At 39.4% G+C, this 20,684-nt stretch overlaps 2 protein-coding genes across 3 annotated transcripts in view; both read left to right on the top strand.

Annotated features, from left to right (window-relative positions):
- Nucleotides 1–18,463, top strand: part of rab11fip3 (RAB11 family interacting protein 3 (class II)) — a 73,631-nt gene extending 55,168 nt beyond the window's left edge. For both annotated transcript variants that reach the window (XM_056450235.1, XM_056450234.1), the window contains 6 exons: nucleotides 647–891; nucleotides 6,236–6,317; nucleotides 7,093–7,230; nucleotides 7,520–7,675; nucleotides 11,401–11,541; nucleotides 14,738–18,463. In XM_056450235.1, the coding sequence (XP_056306210.1) occupies nucleotides 647–891; nucleotides 6,236–6,317; nucleotides 7,093–7,230; nucleotides 7,520–7,675; nucleotides 11,401–11,541; nucleotides 14,738–14,851 (876 nt within the window). In that variant the 3' untranslated portion in view covers nucleotides 14,852–18,463. The remainder of the gene's footprint in view (nucleotides 1–646; nucleotides 892–6,235; nucleotides 6,318–7,092; nucleotides 7,231–7,519; nucleotides 7,676–11,400; nucleotides 11,542–14,737) is intronic.
- A 1,120-nt stretch (nucleotides 18,464–19,583) lies between these two features.
- Nucleotides 19,584–20,684, top strand: part of telo2 (TEL2, telomere maintenance 2, homolog (S. cerevisiae)) — a 19,750-nt gene continuing 18,649 nt past the window's right edge. Inside the window, exon 1 of the mRNA XM_056450948.1 lies at nucleotides 19,584–20,200. Within this exon, the coding sequence (XP_056306923.1) occupies nucleotides 19,881–20,200 (320 nt within the window). The 5' untranslated portion in view covers nucleotides 19,584–19,880. The remainder of the gene's footprint in view (nucleotides 20,201–20,684) is intronic.

The following is a 20,684-nucleotide window of genomic DNA, read 5'->3' as shown; positions in this document are numbered from 1 at the left end:
AAATCCACTTATTTGGTAAACAAACTAAGTCTCATACAATATATCTACTAAAAGATTACTTGTAAATATTACTTTACAAACTGTATTTTAATTAAATCATATGAACATTTTCATATTAGTCAATAAGATTACTGAAGTTTATTTAAAAACTGAATATGGAAATATAATATAAATATAATACATAATTTTTAATAATATAGTATATATATATATATATATATATATATATATTATATATATATATATATATATATATATATATATATATATATATATATATATATATATATATATATACATATATACATATATATATATATACACATATATATATATATATATATATAATATTATTTTACACACATTTACACAAGTAAATACATAGACTCGATGGGCTAAAAATCTGTGCATTTCTGCTTGCACAGATTTCGTGTGGGCCTGGTTATAAGTCAGTAGTTAATACTGTGAATTGTGACCTAAAGTGTTTGCGAAAATTCTTACGTGTAGCTTCATTAATGTGGCTTTATTTTACAGTGTATTCAAATGACAAACCTAAAATAGTAACATTACCATGAAGCAATATGCAAAACGAAATGGAAAAACAGGTAGTTGTGATTTGCATGCTGAACCATGGCCTGTGCTTCAGGTGTTGCTGCTGGAGAAGCGTGTGTGTGAGCTGGAGAAGGACTCTCTGGAGAGTGAAGAGCAACATGCACGCTTGCGTCAGGAAAACCTCAGTCTCGTGCACCGCGCAAACGCTCTGGAGGAGCAGCTGAAGGAGCAGGAGCTGCGCACCGAGGAGGACTTACTCGCTCAAACCCGGAAACACAGAGATGCGCTCAACAAACTCCAGCGGGAGAGAGATCTGGAGATCGAGAACCTCCAGGCCAGGTGAGTGTGGAGGGAGAATGTCATTTTTACAGTGAGGGAAATAAGTATTGGGCACGTCGTGTTTTTTCTGGGAATAATGTTTCTAAAGGAGCTGTTGACAAGGAATTGAACCAGATTTTTGTCAAAACCCAAACAATACAAACATAAAAACAAAACAAAAACACTGGAAAAGAACTGACAAAAGGAGAAAGAACTGAACTACTGAAATGTATTTAATACTTTATATTAAAGGCTTTTATGGTGACGGCAGCTTAAAAACACCTCTCACATGGAGAATGAAGTCACAAGCATTGCTCAGGTGTGAGTTTAGACTTCAGCAGAGTGTAAACATCTTGATGATTTTGTGGGTCTCGTCTAGGCATGTGCTGGTATAAGATTCTGATGGTATGATTACCTTGGACAAATATATAACGGTATCACGGTATTGTGATTACTGCTCTAAAATAATTGTAAATGTCTGGGTAATAAACGTCGTTTTCCACTGTGAAAAACAGATTTTTCCACCCTAAAAAAAAGTTCGATGTGGAAAAACAAGCTTTTTCCATATTCATTCATTCATTTTATTTTTGCCTTAGTCCCTTTATTAATCAGGGGTCACCACAGCAGAATGAACCGCCAACTTATCCAGCAAAAGTTTTACACAACAGATGCCCTTCCAGCCGCAACACCCATATACACTCATTCACACAAAAACACTACAGCCAATTTACTGAACACGGGGAGAACATGCAAACTCCACACAGAAATGCCTAATGACCCAGCCAAGGCTTAAATCACCGACCTTCTTGCTGTGAGGCGACTGACCACCGACCCGCCCCTTCTTCCACATTGAACGCTAGATATTTTTTTAAGAAACATTTGAAATGTCAATAACATGTGAGGCTAAATAATTAAATAAATCATCACGTCTGCTGTTTTCATTAGATTCAAAAACAGTTTCTTCTGGTGATAATATTAACGCATACAAAACAAACAAACTATTTTTTCTTTACATATATCGTAGGAACGGTATAACAGAAAATCTTTGAGGTTTTAAAACCTTGATGTTTCCAAACCGCGCTAAACCTTTCCAAACCAGTAATCGTCCCATGCCTAGTCTCGTCTATATTTTATATTCTGTATTGTCTATTGGATTCGAGTCAGGTGATTGGCTGGGCCATTCTACAGCTTGATTTTCTTTCTCTGAAAGCATTTAAGAGTTTCCTTGGCTGTGCTTTGGATTATTGTCCTGCTGAAATGTCCACCCTGGCTTCATCTTCATCATCCTGCTAATGTAGATATTGGACTGAAGCAGCTAATATTCATTTACACTGACGAAGTACAGAGGGTTGCTGAAGAACTACTGAGAGATTTCAGCTGCTGTCTGGGCTTTCACTGCCTTTCTACACCTTCCTTTTTTCATGTGTTCAATACTTTTTCCCTGTGTCATTTCATTTTAATGCACATCACTTCATTTGTAAACTAATGAGCTTTGTTTACTTTTCATAGTTTTTTTTTTCTTTTTTAAATATTTCCCAAATGATGTTTAACAGAGCAAGGAAATTTTCACAGTATGTCTGATAATATTTTTTCTACTGGAGAAAGTCTTATTTGTTTTATTTTGGCTAGAATAAAAGCAGTTTTAATTTTTTTAAACACCATTTTAAGGTCAAAATTATTAGCCCCTTTAACTATATTTATTTTTGATAGTCTACAGAACAAACCATCATTATACAATAACTTGCCTAATTACCCTAACCTGCCTAGTTAACCTAGTTAAGCCTTTAAATGTCACTTTAAGCTGTATAGAAGTGTCTTGAAAAATATCTAGTCAAATATTATGTACTGTCATCATGGCAAAGATAAAATAAATCAGTTATTAGACATAAGTTTTAATAACTCACGTTTAGAAATGTGTTGAAAAAAATCTCTGTTAAACAGAAATTGGGGAAAAAATAAACAGGGGGCTAATAATTCAGGATGGCTAATAATTCTGACTTCAACTGTATTTGGATTTCTTTGGTTGTTACCAACATCTGTTGAAAATTTAAAGTCCACTGCATCTTTAGAAATATGTTTTCTGAGATAAATGGTGATGTATTCAATACTTTTCCCCTTCTGTATTATCATATCATGGTAGAAGCAGCGCTGTTATATCAGACTAAATACATTTTAGACTTCAATAATTAGGCGGCTCTGTTCAGTCTAATAAAACACACAACATATTAAAGCCTCCCTGCTGTTTCCCTGATTTCTATATAACCAATCCGGAAATGGAAAAATCTATGTTTTATTCATTATGAGGCTTAAATCAGTACAATATAGAACAGCAATATTCAAGAAAACAACCCCAAATGTTTTGATTTCAAAACATGTTTCTAAAATGAAGTGATGCAGAGATGTGTCTATTGGACTGCTGTGTTTGAGTCACAAGTCTCGAGCTGCATAATGTTAAATACAGTTGGTGAGGTGTGATTTTTAGGAAACGGCCCTCCAGAGGCAGTCATTAGCTCAGGTAACGTCTCTTCAGGGTCTTATTATAGCCCAGAAATATGAAGCCATTATGAAGACGCAGGTGCATCACATGCAGCAAACACTGTTCTCGCTGGTCACATATTCAGGATGATTATAGTGTCCCTTAAACACTGTTGTCTTCCTTTAGCATACAATGTAACATGAGCAGAAAAAATATTAAAAATGTAGTCACTCCATCATAGGGTTCCATCAATACATGCCATTTTACTGGCCAGGATTTCTGTATTTGGCTTTGTTTGAAGGTGATGACAAAAAGACCAATAATGTGCAGGCATTGTACAGTGCATCTGGAAAGTATTCACAGCGCTTCACTTTTCCCACATCTTTTCATGTTACAGCCTTATTCCAAAATGGATTAAATTAATTTATTTCCTCAAACATTCTACACACAATCCCCCATAATGACAATGTGAAAAAAGAGTTTTGAAATTGTTGCAAGTTTAGTAAAAATAAAAAAGCTGAAAGATCACATGTACATCAGTATTCACAGCCTTTGCTCAATACTTTGTTGATGCACCTTTGGCAGCAATTACTCCCTTGAGTGTTTTTGAATATGATCCCACAAGCTTGGCACACCTGTCTTTGGGGAATTTTTGCCTATTCCTCTATTACCTCTCAAGCTCTATCAGGTTGAATGGGAAGCGACGGTGTACAGCCATTTTCAGATCTCACCAGAGATGTTCAATAGGATTTAGGTCTGGGCTCTGGCTGGGCCTCTCAAGGACATTCACCGAATTGTTGTGAAGCCACTCTATTGATATTTTGGCGGTGTGCTTTGGGTCATTGTCCTGCTGGAAGATGAACCGTCGCCCCAGTCTGAGGTCAAGAGCACTCTGAAGCAGGTTTTCATTCAGGACGTCTCTGTACATTGCTGCATTCATCTTTCCCTCTATCCTGACTAGTCTTCCAGTTCCTGCTGCTTAAAAACATCTCCACAGCATGATGCTGCCACCACCATGCTTCACTGTAGGGATGGTATTAGCCTGGTGATGAGCGGTGCCTGGTTTTCTCCAAACGTAATGCCTGGCATTCACTCCAAAGCGTGCAATTTGAGTCTCATCAGAGCAGAGAATTTAGTTTCTTATGGTCTGAGAGTCCTTCAGATGCCTTTTGGCAAATTCCAGGCAGGGAGTGGCTTCTGTCTGGCCACTCTATCATACAGGCCTGATTGGTGGATTGCTGCACAGATTGTTGTCCTTCTGTAAGGTTCTCCTCTCTCCACAGAAGAACACTGGAGCTCAGACAGAATGACCATCGGGTTATTGATCACCTCCCTGACTAAGGCCCTTCTCCCCCGATCACTCAGCTTAGATAGCCAGCCAGCTCTAGGAAGAGTCCTGGTGGTTCCAAACATCTTCCACTTACAGATGATGGAGGTCACTGTGCTCAGGAACTTTCAGAGCAGCAGAAATGTTTTTGTAACTTTCCCCAGCCTTGTGCCTCGAGACAATCCTGTTTTCGGAGGTCTACAGACAGTTCCTTTGTCTTCATGCTTGATTTGTGCTTTGACATGCACTGTCAACCCTGGGACCTTATATAGACAGGTGTATGCCTTTTTAAAATCATGTCCAATCAACTGAATTAACCACAGATGAACTTTAATAAAGCTGCTGAAACATCTCAAGAATGATCAGTGGAAACAGAATGTACCTGAGCTCAATTTAGAGCTTCATGCCAAAGGCTGTAAATACTGATGTACATGTGATTTTCAGCTTTTTTATTTTTACTAAATTTGCAACAATTTCAAAAACTCTTTGTTCATTATGGGGTATTGTGTGTACAATGTTGAGGAAATAAAGCTGTATAAAGCTGTAACATAAACAAATGTGGAAAAAGTGAAGCGCTATGAATACTTTCTGGATGCACTGTATATAATGGACCAATTGTAGCACACGAGAAGGTGGTATCTCCAGAGATAGTTCAAAGTGATGACAATGTGTAGTCCACAAGTGAAGTGGCTCAAAAAAAATCTAAATTGTGTAGACAAGGATGGGAGTTGTTGAATAGTTTTAGGACAACTTTGATGAAAGGTTTTGGTCCACTTCAAATGTCGACACCGTTGATTATTCCTGTCGTGCTGCGCAGACAAATCATGTTTTAAATCAAAGTCCATCAAGAGTGATTTAAAAGTGTAATAAGCCATCATCTGCTCTCTATACCCCTCACTGATGTTACACAATCACTGTCTTGTCTGCTCAGTGCAAACAGCCAAATCCTGGATATTTTGTGCAATAAAGATGAATTATGAGTTTGCATGTTATCCCTGTGTCCTCATGGGTTTCCTCCGGGTGCTCCGGTTTCCCCCACAGTCCAAACACATATAGGTGAAATTAATAAAATAAATTGTTCGTAGTGTATGAGTGTGTGTACGCCGGTGACTGTGAGTGTGTATGGGTGTTTTCCAGTACTGGGTTGCGGCTGGAAGGGCATCCGCTGTATAAAACATATGCTGGAATAGTTGGCGGTTCATTCCGCTGTGGTGACCTCTAAGATAGAGACTAAGCCAAAGAAAAATGAATATATGAATGTGCTGAGCTTCAATATGAGCTTTAATAGTGTGTGATTGTGTCCAGCTCTACTGTGTGTGTGTGTGTGCATGTGTGTGTGTGTTTATAATGTGCTGCCATCTAGTGGAGGACTGCAGAAATATGATTGGACTTTTCAGAGCTTGCCTGAGATGACTTGGCTGAGGGTTTAATGTAATGCGGCTGTGTTAACACAGACTCTTGCTTTCTCTCCGCCAGTGTTGTGTTCAACTGTTTTCTTTAGTGAACTGCCCAAAAAGAAAACATCATGGTGTGTTTGTGTGTGTGTGCCCGCATGTTCTCAGGTTGCATCAGTTGGATGAGGAAAACAGCGAGTTGAGGTCATGTGTTCCCTGTCTGAGAGCCAACATCGAGAGACTGGAGGAGGTACGCAACACACACACATACACACACACACACACACACACATGAAATACACACACAATACACATACAAAAATCACACACACACACAAAATACACGTACATACACACATACACGCAATACAGATACACACGCAATGTGCACACACTCACACATGTGCACACGCATGCACATGCAGTACACACACACACACTTACTCACTTACACACACAGTACGCACACACATACACAATAATCACTCACACGCCATACACTCACACTTACTCTCACACACACACACACACACATGCACTATCATACAGACAATACACTCACTCTGACACATACACATTTACTCACACACACAAAATGCTCATACACACTCATATACAATACTCACTCATACACTCACACACATACACATAATACTCACCCACACACAATACACTTACACACACACACACAATACTCACTCACACACGCTACACACACACACACACACACACTTATCCACACAATACTCACTCACATATGCAGCACACACACATAATACTCCCTCGCACACTAAATACACACTCTCACACTCTCTCAAACACACACTACAATTTTGTTTTTGTGAATTGTGGGGACATTCCATAGGTTTCAATTGTTTTTGTGCTGCTCAAGCTGTATTTTCTATAGCCCGATAGCTCAACCCTACCCCTTAACACAACCCTTACAGGAAACTGGGCATTTTTATTTATTTTAAAGAGATATCTCTCTTTTTTTTTTACTATTTTGAACATTTTCTTTGTTTCAGGAAAAGAGGAAGCTTCAGGATGAGGCAGACGACGTCACGCAGCGCCTAAATGAAGAAAGCGAATCACGCAGGAAGATGTCCGACAAGCTGAGCCATGAACGACACACCAACCAGAAGGAGAAAGAGTGCACTCAGGGGGTGAGAGAGGCCTTGTGTTTGTTTTTATAGGTTGTGTGTGTGTGTGTGTGCGTGCGTGCGTGCGTGCGTGCATGCGTGTTCATCTTGTATGTACAACCTGGTCATGTCTATTCTCAAAATGGTAATTATTTCTTTCATTTACATAATGGATTCACTTCATATAATTTGTTGTTTGTACATTCATCCCATTTCTAGTTAATGTACAGATTCAAAATGGGTTATGTGTGCCGCTCTCTGCTAATGACTGCTCTGTGTGTGTGTGTGTGTGTGTGTGTGTGTGTGTGTGTAGTTGATAGAGGACTTGAGAAAGCAGCTGGAACACCTGCAACTGTTCAAGTTGGAGACTGAAGCGAGAAGAGGCCGATCTTCCAGTAACGGCCTGCAGGAATACAACACACACATGAGGGAGAACGAACTGGAGCAGGAGATACGCAGACTCAAACAGGTGAAAACACACCGTTCAGTGCTCATCCTAGACTGAGGCCCTGTTTACACTAATACGTTTCAGTTTTAAAACGCATACGTTTTACACCTTCTGTTCATACTACCCCGGAGTTTTCAAGCTCTGAAAACGGAGAATGGCTGCCGGGGCTGCCGACATTATATCTGATTAAGGCTTTTTCTCAATAACAAGTACACAAGTTCAGTCCTGCATCCTTTTCTTCTGAGTTTAGACTTCGCAAGTTTGATATGGAAAACAAACTCCAGAGGACACGTTGGGTAAATCTTCAAAGGGAACAGTGTACTTTATAATATCATTCGCATCACCCTGTCTACGCTCTTTCACTTTCATTACAATAAAATGAAAACATGATATAAGGATCTGCCTATTTTGTTTAGATATGAGTAGGGCCAGATGGAATCTGCAGACGTTTTTTGCTATTCTTTCTGAGAATTTTGCTAAAAATCTGCGGATTTCTGCTGAATTATTTTGGGATTATCATAACTAAAACCTTAATATGTGAAATAAAAAATTATATCTTTTTAACTTGTATTTAATGTTTAAAATGTAACTTTATTTGGTAAACAAAGCAAGTCTTCTATGTAATATCTCTACTAAAAGACAGAAAATTTTACTGAATCAGATGAACATTTTTATATTAGTCAATAATAGTACTGTAATTAATTTAAAAACTGAATAAATATTCATTTACACACATTTACTCAAGTAAATAAACAGAATTAACGATGGGCTAAAAATCTGCGGAATTCTGCGCACGGAGATTCCGTGTGGGCCTAGATATTGGCAACTTAACAGACACCAAAAATGTTGAGGCATTATGTAGTTACATATTTATATGACCGTCATCTTCACTGCATGTGTTCTGCCCTCTCTCCGGTGTCTCTCTTCCCAAAGTTAGACAGACAGATAAGCTCTTTCCAACACGTGAGATTGTGGGATTTATTCCATGCCATGTTGAGTATGTTGAAACAGAGTGGAACTATGTAAAAAGATATACATAAAATGAGCTATTGTCATCTACGTACATAACATTAATATCTGAGATAGAATATAAATACAAACAGATAATAAACTTACAGACGATGCTTCTGTAGATGATCACAGGATGAGTGGATGGTAAGTGTCTTCATGTAGGGTGTTCTTTTAAATGAGGCAATTAACTGATTCTAACTGTCAGAATGTTTCTATGACAACAATTTAAAAGAAGCTAAATGACTAGGCATTAACTTATGGTTTCTAAATATTAATATTTAGTAGATGATCCAGCACAGTATGCATATTTATAACTAAATGGAGCCTGTAACATAACTGCCTCCTTTCATTTTCATTGAAAAATATGAAACATACCGGTCTCTTGTTGAATATCTTGAGTTGGTATTCAGTTTTGATAATCAATAATGGTTATTATAAAAGTACAACGTGCAATAAATCTATACAATACATGAAATATAATCAGTTAAATGTGCAGAATCGGTGTACGTGGTTACATAAATTAATATATTAACTTATCTTTGCTTTTAGCCAAAACACCTGAGAACAATTAATAGATTGAAGAGACCAGAGAGTCTTTAGATAGAGACAAGATGAATTAAATATCACCTTTAACAACCATAGTGTGATGAGATCCAGCGGTACATCCTTGATGAACTGACCGAAGTGTGCTACTCTCATCTGGGGAGCTGTGCTCAAAGCACCTACGTGTACATACGCTGCACGTAATGTGCGTTTTTAGCTGTGTAGTGTGGACGGAGAGATTTTCAGAAACACTAGATGAAGCGCCAATGTGGACATGGAGTTTTTTCACTCTAAACACCATTTTAACACTAAAACGCATCAGTGTGAGCGGGGCCTTGGTCTCAGCCCCAGATGTCAGAACATCTGATGCATATGGTCGTTTTCTGAATGGTATCAAACTGAAATAGGCTCAAACTGATGAAAGGCTGTCTTAACCAAGATTTAAAGGGATAGTTCACTCAAAAATAAACATTTCCTCATCATTTATTCTCACTCAAGTGGTTCCAAATATTTATGGATCTTTTGTTGAACACAAAACAAGAAACAAGATGTTCTGAAGAATGTTGGAAACAAAAGCAGCCATTGACATCCATAGTAGGGACAGAAAAAGTATATGGCAGAGAATAGATGTCTTTTTCCCCACAGCATTCTTCAGTATGTCTAAAAAAAACAAAAAAGCTCAAACAGGTTTGGAACAAATGAATGATGGATCAATGATGATGATCTATAAACCATCCTTTGAATAAGAGACTTGGGCCCAATCCCAATTCAATATTTGTACCCCTACCCTTTCCCCTTCCCCTTGGCCCTTACAACCGAGGGTTAAGGGGAAGGGCTTCATAATTTACCCCTAAGAATTGGGACAGCACTACAGCACCTGCACACATCATCATGTCATCGCGATCTCTTGCTTCATATGAGATCAGATGATCTCGACTGCTGTAGTTATTCAAATTGTGCTATTTTTTGGTATTTATCTTCAGGAAATCACTGAAGGCATATATCATGTTATCATAACGATCTAATGTGGCAATAAGATCATAACTGTACTGTGTATTTACACAGTGGCCATATTCATCTAAGTAAACACACCAAAAACAACATTAACTTTATAGCAGATACTGTAAAAAGGTCATTCTCAGCCACTAGACTTTCCTGACAGGGTATTCGAGTGTCAGAATGTTGTGGGACTGCTGTACAGGAGTTATTATTAGGGATTATAGATCGCAAAATTTAGCTTCTTTTTTTTTTAAAGCATGACGGTAAAACACGAACGCGGTTATGAATGTATTAAAACATGTTTGTTTGTCAAAAAAAAATTGTAAAAATGACAAAAAATACTAATTTGTGGATCTCCTTACTTCCGGGTTCAGCAATGCTGCCGCTGTGGCAGGTGTATTCTGGGAAATTTTCTTACCCCTTGGTTTCGAGTGTGGTCCTAAAAAATCTTCGTTCGAAGGGCCATTCACCCCTTCCCCTTAGCCCTACGCCTTCAAGCTCAAAGAGAATTGGGACACCCCTTCCTCTTAGTAGGGGTAAGAGGAAGGGCTAAGGGGTAGAATTGGGATTGGGAATTAATATGATAAAAAAACAACTTAGTCAAGAATAAAAAAAAAACAACAACAACAACTCCGACTCGGATAGGTAAACTCTAACTGGTAAAACACCCAAAAGATAAACAGACACAGATTAGCAACACAGGCTAACCCAACACCCAAACTGTGACTAAAAAGAATGGGTAAACAGTGACTCATACTAGTTTACTAAGCAAAGACTTAGCAAAAACTCAAACTAGTACATTTAACTTAGTAAACAAAATAAAAAATTCAAACACAGACTGAAAAGAAAATGACAACAGATCCAATGTTTAAACTGATAAACTCAGACTGATAAACGCTGTCTCAAACTGGTTAAAAGAAACCCACTTTCAATTCATCTAAATCTCAATTCAGTCAACACAGTATTGAAAAGAACAGCTAAGGACTGTATCTGATTTGGTTTGTGTTTACTAGTATAAGAGTATGTCTACCGAAGTTAGGTTTAGTATATAGGCGAGCACAGTTGGCCCTCACAAGTATAGTTAAACCAGTACACACACACTCGCAATAAAGCTCAGACAAACCAATATATAAACTGGTGATCGGTGACTCAGGCTGATTAAATGACTGTAGTGTTGTTGTGTCTGTTTGCAGGATAACCGCAGTCTGAAGGAGCAGAACGACGAGCTGAACGGTCAGATCATCAACCTGAGCATCCAGGGAGCAAAGAGCCTTTTTACAGAGTCTCTGTCCGAATCACTCGCTGCTGAGATCAACAACGTCTCCCGCGCTGAGGTCAGTATCACACACATCTATGCTGAAAGTCTGGATATACCTAAGCATAGTTGAATAATAAGAGATCCGTATGGAAATGAGAATATTGTGAGCCTCAGACACAATTATTTCCTTATTCTCATGTAAAATCAACAAGTGTAAAAAAGCCAATCAGAACACAAAACAGACTGTTGCGTGACTTACGGTGCATTGTCCATGTTCAGCGTACATCTTGCCATGTGTGTGGCTGTGAGAGCTGCATGTCAGTGAGGAGCTCGTTAATATTCACAACCGATATAAATATGGTCAATATGTACCTTCTAACTTTGGGGGTATTTTGTGGATTTCTTAATGAACACATCAAAGCATTTCTGGAGATTTGTTTTTACTTACCTCAGCCACATACCTACTATGTAGAAATCAGAGAACAATTTAACTTATTGAATCAATGCAGTTTATGGCACGCTTAAACATGAGTGCATTATCATTAGGCCTGTGTGGATGACCAGCTTTTGAGAAACAATTGGAAATAATATTGTGGACACAGAGCATTTTCAGATGAAAACGCTGCTTTCATATTTAGCGTAATTAGAGTAGACGTAGTCTTAAGGAGACTGTTACCTTTAAGACTACCTAATTGTAATGCTGCATTCGCACAAGACGTGGATGAAGCGTCAAGTGCCGGTGATTTACATGTTCAATCAAAGCAAAGACACGATTAGACATCATGTAGCACGATTCGCGCAAATGAGGCAGTACAAATGACGCGATTTACACAAATGAAGTGGTGCGAGTTGAGCGTTTTGTGTGTTTGACGAGCCTAATGGGTGTATCGCACGTTTCACTCAAGTTGGAACTTCAGTGGACATTCACACTGCGTTAACCAATCAGGAGCTTGCTCATATAGGGGCTTAATTATGACTTATCGTCTGTGTTCGTATCCTGAGGGGAAGTCCTCCTGCCGAGACTGGAGAACAGCTCATCAAACTGGGCTCGGCTCAGTTAGAAGCACTACTGAAAGCTTCTATCATCCAGATATGGTTTCTGTAGGTTTCTGTTTATGAACACACAGAGCTGGTGCACCTCTGAAAGGATCTAGTAGACACGGCGCCGAATGAATCTACCTGTTTTTCAACCTTCATAAAGCACAGCTACTCTCTCAATAAAATCCTTGTTAGCCATTTAGCAACAAAGCTAGAGTCACCAGGCAGACAGAAGTGAATTTGACATGTGAATGAAGCAAAGTCGACGTAGGAATGAATCGAGTAAACTCAAAATGTTCATAAGTGTAGTTACGTACGAATATTACGTACGAACCATAGACTGTAAAATATATGGACGGAGTATCCGTGACGTCACCCATAGGTTTCTGAAGAGCGCAAAAGAAGCCACAAGTAGGCGCGGCCAACCGTCGCCATTTTGTTCGCGCGTCATCGCACCCACGGCGGGATACCAAACAAGGGCAAAGAGGCGGAGAGTGGGCGGAGCTTGCTTAGACCTGGCAGACAGACTTTACTGTGGGAGAAACGCTTGATACTTTATTACCTGCGACTCGTTTGTGTTCTGACCACATGTGCTTGGCTGTACACTATATCAATAAAGTGATTAGACTTTCAAAAACACTGTTGTAATACATTGAGCCACTAAAAATTGCTCTTATGACGTTTTTCTACAGGAGGAAAACGCGAATTACTTCTAAACACTTCAGATATAGTCTGTGTTAGTAAATGCAAGACTATTGATGAAATCCAGCATAACACTGCATGACAACGCTTCAGATGACTGTTTTATAGCCTACAGCTAATCTATCTGTCAGATTCTGGAGTGCTCTACGGGTCTAAAGAAAAATATTAATGATAAATGATCTTAAATCAAACAAATACATTTATAGAGATGGTGTATAAGTATATAACTTTACTCACATGGGAAACGAGGCCACATGAATGGTTTGTGAGCACAATTAAGTGCACACAGCATCCCATATCATCTGATAATTGTAAGAAATAAGTCCAAAACGCAGCTGACTGTGTAAAGCCACATAAAACAAAACAAAAATACGAGGAATATGCCGAGATCAGTGGCTAATCTGCCGGATTCAGCTGAGGTGAAGTGACGACGACCAGCGAGACCTAGCTGTCACTCAAGTGACCACGCCCTTAATTATGCAAACTTAATATAACCTAATATAAAGGAAACGGATGAGTTATAAAAAAATTCACCCCCCTCACAGTTGTCATGGAGGGTAATAATAGCTATATGAACCAAAATCGTTCTTTGTACCAGGCTGTAAACACCTTTTTTTTCTGCTGTAAAATTGGCCATTCTAACAGTAGGCTCAATTGCACTTTGCTCTATTATGGAGCCAGGACTAGCGGAATTTTGATGAATTGCAGTTTCAGTTACTTCCGTATTGGCCTCCCGAGGGAGAGCGGGAGGTTACCGCTTGGTACGAACACAGCATAAGACTACTATACCTTATTCAGTGTAAGAAGCCAGATCATCTGACTGAAGATTGACTTTACTGAAGTTATAAAGCGAGTTTGGAGTAAAAACGTTATCATTCGTAGCATTTTCACATGCCTCAGATGTATCAGCACTTTCTACAAACAGACTCGTAGTTCAACAGCTGTCATTATTGGAGAACGACCGATTTCATATTCATGCAATTATGTTGTGTAGCTTGTCAGCAAACTACGACTCTGCATGGTAAACGTTGCTACATCTGAAACAAGGTGGCCGCAGGTCCTTAAAAAGTCTTTAAATGTATTAAAATAGGATTCCTTGAAACCTTGAGTTATGATTCGACAGGTCATTAACGCCTTCATATTCGATTTGTGAAGTTATAATGTAAAAATGTGCTAAATATACTGGCTGATATGAAATCCGTATGCTAGTTCTGTTTCTAAATAAATACTACACTAGTATAGTTAACTGGTGATCTGAGAAATTCAGCCTGGACAAACTAAATTGTAGAATTGAAGTAAAAAATGTAAATTTAATAAATGTTTTATTTTAGATAAGTTATGTTGAATAAATGTGTGTGCATGTGTGTATGTTAACCATAAAATTGTGCTTTTCTCTTTTATTATTTTAATACTCTGAAAGCGCATACTGGAGATTTACTGTTGATTGCAGATCTGGTTTTACTGACAAAAATGCGCATGACAATCGATTAATCACCCACTTCTTATTATAACATTGACCTTGTTGTGTACAGCTGATGGAGGCCATCCACAAACAGGAGGAGATCAACTTCCGTCTGCAGGACTACATCGACCGCATCATCGTCGCCATCATGGAGTCCAACCCCTCCATCCTGGAAGTCAAATAATCCCATCTATGAACTAAAGCAGGAGGCGAGAGGAGACCACCAATCCAATCACCATGTTGATCAGATTATTTAACGATTCAGAGCCTTGTAGGAATGAATGTGTGTGTATTTTGGTGGTTTACGAGGACACAAATTTGTATCATGACCTAGATATTACAATGTTGAAGTGGTTTATGAGGACAAGTGCGCTGAAATTGTTGCGAACAGTTTATATAAGCTGAATTTAAACAAACAAATTAAGTTGAACATCACTACATTGTATTAGTTTGTTTGAATTCAGCCCATATCGATTGTTTACAACCACTTACCCTAAGTAAATCCAATGAATCATTTTTTTCAGTGTGTCCTTGTAATTCAAAACTGTTTAAAGGCATATTCACGTGGTCTTTTCACATTCAAAATTTGTCACGGGTTACTTGTAAGAGTTGGGTTTGGAGGTAAGGCCATATTATCATACCTGCCAACACTCCCGTTTTTCCTAGGAGTCTCCCGTATTTCAGACCCATCTTCCTCCACCCTCCCGTTTTGTTATTTGTCTTGGAAAAATTAACCTGGAAATTCCACCCCCCTTCCCCCGATCCTCAGCTTTTTTCTGTAACACCCCGGGTTGCAACTTTGCTATAGTATCCAATCGCCATTGCCGCACAAAACCCGGCCTATAGTACAGTTACTAAAGGCTGGTTTATACTTCTGCGCCTGCCTTGCTCATAGTCGTGCATATATACTTCTGCGTGCTGTTTGTGTTGCTCTGCAATAGCACTTCCGACACACTAGCTGGCGGTAGGTGTTCATGTTCCTCTGTGTCGAGTTTCTTCGTGGGTGTTTTGTTTTTTCCGAACGCTACCTTAATGTACAAGTTGCTAAAACTCACTCATTCAGAGGTGGGAATTGGCGGACATGCAACAGCTTTAATTCTAAGTTAAACACAAAACAAAAGTTTCCACCTGGAGCTCCTTCACAGGACTCGACACTTGTAAACACTCGCTCCATTGGGTTCACGCGGCTCTTGGTCCCACCCACACTCATTACCGCTACCAAGCTGATCAATCACAGAGCTTGTGCTACACGTTGTTGTTGTTTAGTTACAGTTTTTGAGATGTGCACATCAGCATCGGCTTCAGCCACGGTGAGGGCTATGCAAAGGTTGTGCCGGAGCATACGCGTACGCTTGACGCAGATGTATAAACCAGCCTTAACACCACAAACATCAGCGCATCAAGCACATGCATATGCACACGCAACGACGTGTAGCTCAAGCTGTGTGATTGGTCAGCTTGGTAGCAGTGACAAGTGGGTGTGGGACAGAGACCAGTGCGAACCAGTTGGCGCGAGTGTTTACAAGTGTCGAGTCCCGTGAAGGAGCTCCAGGTGTTCACTGCTGTTTTGTGTTCACCTTATGATTAAAGATGTTGCACGTCCGCCGATTCCTGCCTCTGAATGAGCGAGTTTGAGCTACTTGTACATTATTGTAGCGTTCAGAAAAAACAAAACTTCAGCAAAGAAACTCGACACAGAGGAACATACTGTAAGCACCTACTGCCAGCTAGTGTTTGGGAAGTGTTATTGCAGAGCAACACAAACCGCATACATAAGTATGAATACACGACTACGAGCAAGTCAAGCACCGTGGGTCACACTGATCAAGGCTAATTTATACTTCTGCATCAACTGATTGGTGTTTTGTTATTTCTGAACGCTACAAGTGGCTCAAACTCGCTCATTCTGAGGTGGGAACCGACGGATGTGCAATAACATTAATCATAAGGTAAACGCAACACAAAAGTCTCCATCCGGAGCTTCTTCACGGGACTCGACACTTGTAAACACTTGCTTCGTCGGGCTCGTGGGTCTCAACACCACCCACACTCATCACCAATACCAAGCTGACCAATCACAGAGCTTGTGCTACACATCGTTGCGACGTGTAGTTACATTTTTTAGAGGTGTCAGCCCGGACCATATGCATGCGATTGACATAGAAGTATAAATCAGCCTTTACTCAGACAAACCATCCCCCATTCCTCCCCGTTCTCCCAGAATTTCAGAGACAAATGTTGGCAGGTATTCATATCATAAGTGGCTTTTACAGTATGAAATACATCACGCCTATGGAAAGTCCTTATAAATCACCAAAACCAGTGTGTGTGTGTTACCTACCTGTCTTTCGGTTCCTGTGACTTCCCTGCGTCTTGGGATTGAGGTGCCCATTCCTTCTGTGTGTATTGTGTGTGTGTGTGTGTGTGTGTTCACGATTCATCCAATGAATTTTGAGTGCAAGATCTGAGTTACCAGTGTATTTCTGGGTAACACAGTCACACCGTTAGCCCGTGTGAGGGACATTTGCTGACCTGAGGGTTGAGCGTGTGCATATATTTTAGCTCGTAAATGAGTTCAGTTTGTCACTTTCGCTTGTTTTTCTTATTTATTACGATGATGCGGAACGCAAAGGATCATTAGAGGCCGATGCCCACTAGAGGAGTGTTGCTTTGTGGGTAAAGGTAAACGATCCTGTGCGATTTCTCGCTGAGGATTTTCATCTGTCGCCTCCTGTGCTGAATTTTAGCGCAGAACTCACTGGAAATGTTCATTGCACTCTGATTTAATTATTTTGAGAAACTATTGTTTGCTATTTAAAAAAAACAATCGTTTAAAAGAAAATGAAGTGAAGTCTGGACACTCAAGCACTGAAGGGAAACGGACACAAAACCTTTAAAGTGTAAAAAACATGCTTTTTCTTGCGCTTCATCTCTCTCTCTGATGAGGTTGGATGTAAATATCACTTCGTTTGGTTTTTTTGTTGATCATTTTGGACATTTTAATGGACAGAATGTTTGATTTGTCTTCCACTTGACTGATCTCTTTTTCCTGGACTTTCATCTCAGACAAGCATGTTTGATTTTCTCTCCGACTTTATTTTAAAATGAGTTCAAATGAAAGATGAAACTCAATCCTTCCTCTTTTTACATTTGGGGGGCTAAAGCTCACTCTTTTCACATTCTCCTTTCTTCTGAGTTGAGTATTTGGGTTTTTATTGCGTCCGATCAGCTCCTGACGAACATTTGAGGACATCTCTGCAGTCTTCACAGCGATGGCACTGCTGTCGCATCCATACGGCTGTTTAAGAGCTACTGTAATTACACTGATGGACATTAAAATGCAGGAACGTGGCTTCTGTGAACTTCCGCCGACTGTCTTGTTCCTTCATTTCCTTATGGAGTCAATAAGGGAATCTGACCTGAACTACCGCTCTTGATCTGATGCTCAACAGCTAGATTATGAAAACATTTCCAGTGTCCAAAGACCACATTTCACTGCTTAGGAGGAGTTCTGCTTGCCACTTAGACTTTAAAAGGCTAATAATAGTTATAAATACATGTTAATAAAAGAAAACGGACTCCTTAATGAAGGATACAACTGTATAAAGGATGTTTAATTGTTAAGGTTACTGTATAAATGAAAAGATATCAGTATTGTCTTCTGTTGAATGTTTTGCTTTTCTTTTTGAAGATGCCCCCTCCTAAGATGTATCTTTTACTGTTCGGGGTCTTATAGATTTTCAGATAACTGTATGAAGGGTAAAAGAAAAGTGAAAATAAAATTAGTCACCAATAAATTAAGTTAAAATACCTGCGTTTGTGGATTTTTCTTTGTCTTTGCGAGTCCTCGGTATGATGAGCATTCATTCATTTATTTTTCTTCGGCTTAGTCCTTTTATTTATCAGCATGTTTTACACAGCGGATGCCCTTCCAGCTGCAACCCAGTACTGGGAAACACCCATACACACCCATTCGAACACTTCGGCCACTTTAACTTATTCAATTCACCTATAGCGCATGTGTTTGGACTGTGGGGGAAACTGGAGCACCCGGAGGAAACCCACACCAACACGTGGAGAACATGGAGAAGTGGAGAAGCCGGGACTTAAACCAGCGACTTTCTTATAAGACGAGCTAACTAAACTTAATATATGATATCAAATCTTTAAGACTGAATTGTGCAAATGAATAAATGACCATAAGATGGAAGACGTTTTAAAAAAACATGGTGTGTAATTAAAGTTGAAGTAATCTGACCATGTTTACCCTTAATCATTTGATAAGTAGTTATGTTTCTAGCTCTTTAGTAAAACACTAGCATGATTTAACAGGTTGCTAACACGTATCTAGCATGATCTAACACAACATTAGCACATTATATCAGTTGTTATAATTGCATAAGAATATAACCTTAGTTTTATATTAGTAAAAGTAATCTAACCATGTGGCTGGTTAATCGCACGTTGTATAGCAACAGTTTTACAGTTAGCTATAGTTTGTTTAGCAAAACAATTGCTTAGCATGGTTTAACTGCGATTTTCATAAGGGATAAACTAAACACCCAAAGAGTTCGTTTTTAAATATATTTTAAATCCAGTAGTCAGGAAATTACTTGACTTTAAAGCATATTTATTTAAGAAAAATATAGCAGTTATTAATTGCCTCCGTGTATGAATGAAAAAACAACTATTTTAAAGTTTTCGTCAAAGGAGATTTGTGTGAGAATATATATATATAATGCGCCTGAATAAAAAACGCCATACAACGTTTAATCAATCATTTAAACATGGTTGTTTTAACGGGCCCCGCAGCGCCTTCTAGTGAACTAGAATAGAATAAACTGATAGGAACCTTTGTTCAGACCGTCTGCTTCTTAACGGACATCTATTTGAACACAATCGCATGGGATTGTCAACACGACTGGAGCTACGAGTTGTGACTTAAACCTTCATCAAAATGAAAGTAGCAAGTAATGTACTCTAACATTGTATGTATATTATCGTTATGGTATTCATATAGGATTAATTTGGTTTATCTTGGGATCGTAGGGTAATTTAAATCAATATTTGCATGTTTTGCTTTATTAATTTAAACAATTGTATTATGACAAAGTTTTGTATAATTAGGATATGACCACGGCAGTTGTATATACTATTTTGCCAAAATAATGCCGCTTTAAACCGAACTTTCATCTAAACACCGGCTCCGTGTCATGATGGACACCTCCGGTACGGAATTGCCGCTGCGGCTGCAGGTGAGCTCGTGCCTGAAGACTCTTTCCACCTCACGAGACTCCAGGGAGATCGTGCACGCGCTGCGGACACTCGTGAGCTGCCTGGAGGACGGAGAGTCCACGCGGATTCACCACACGCGCGCGCTTCAGGTGCTGGTGAGCGCGCGGGGCTTGCACTGGTTCAGCAGGTCACATGATAAGGATGAGGAGGAGATGAAGAAACTGTGGGGGGAGATTATAATCAGAGGACCAGCAGAACAAACACTCCTGATCCTGCTGGACACCATCAGCTCCACTGGGTCTGTCTGTCTGTCTGTCTGTCTGTCTGTCTGTCTGTCTGTCTGTCTGCCTGCCTGCCTATCTGTCCATCCATCCATTCATCTGTGTGTCTGTCTATCTGCCTGTTGGTTGGTCGGTCGGTCTGTCTGTCTTTCTGTTTGTCTGTCTGCCTGTTCATCTGTCTATGGTTCATCTTTCTGTCCGTCCGTCTCTCTGTCCGTCCATCTATCCATCTTTCTGTCTGTTTGTCTGTTTTTGTCTGTCTTTTTGTCTGTCCATCTTTCTGTTTATCAGTCTATATGTCTGTTGGTCCGTCTGTCTTTCTGTCTGTTTTTCCGTTCTCCTTTGTCTGTCTGTCCATCTGTCTGTCTTTCGGTCTGTCTCTCTGTCCACCCGTATATCTGTTGGTCCATTTTCTCCTTCTGTCTGTTTGTTTGTCCATCCGTCTTTATGTCCGTTTGTCCATCCGTCTTTCTGTCTCTCTGTCCATCCATCTGTCTGTCT

This window comes from Danio aesculapii, chromosome 24, assembly GCF_903798145.1.
Source record: "Danio aesculapii chromosome 24, fDanAes4.1, whole genome shotgun sequence".
NCBI lineage: Eukaryota > Metazoa > Chordata > Actinopteri > Cypriniformes > Danionidae > Danio > Danio aesculapii.
This window is presented reverse-complemented; position numbering and strand designations above follow the sequence as displayed.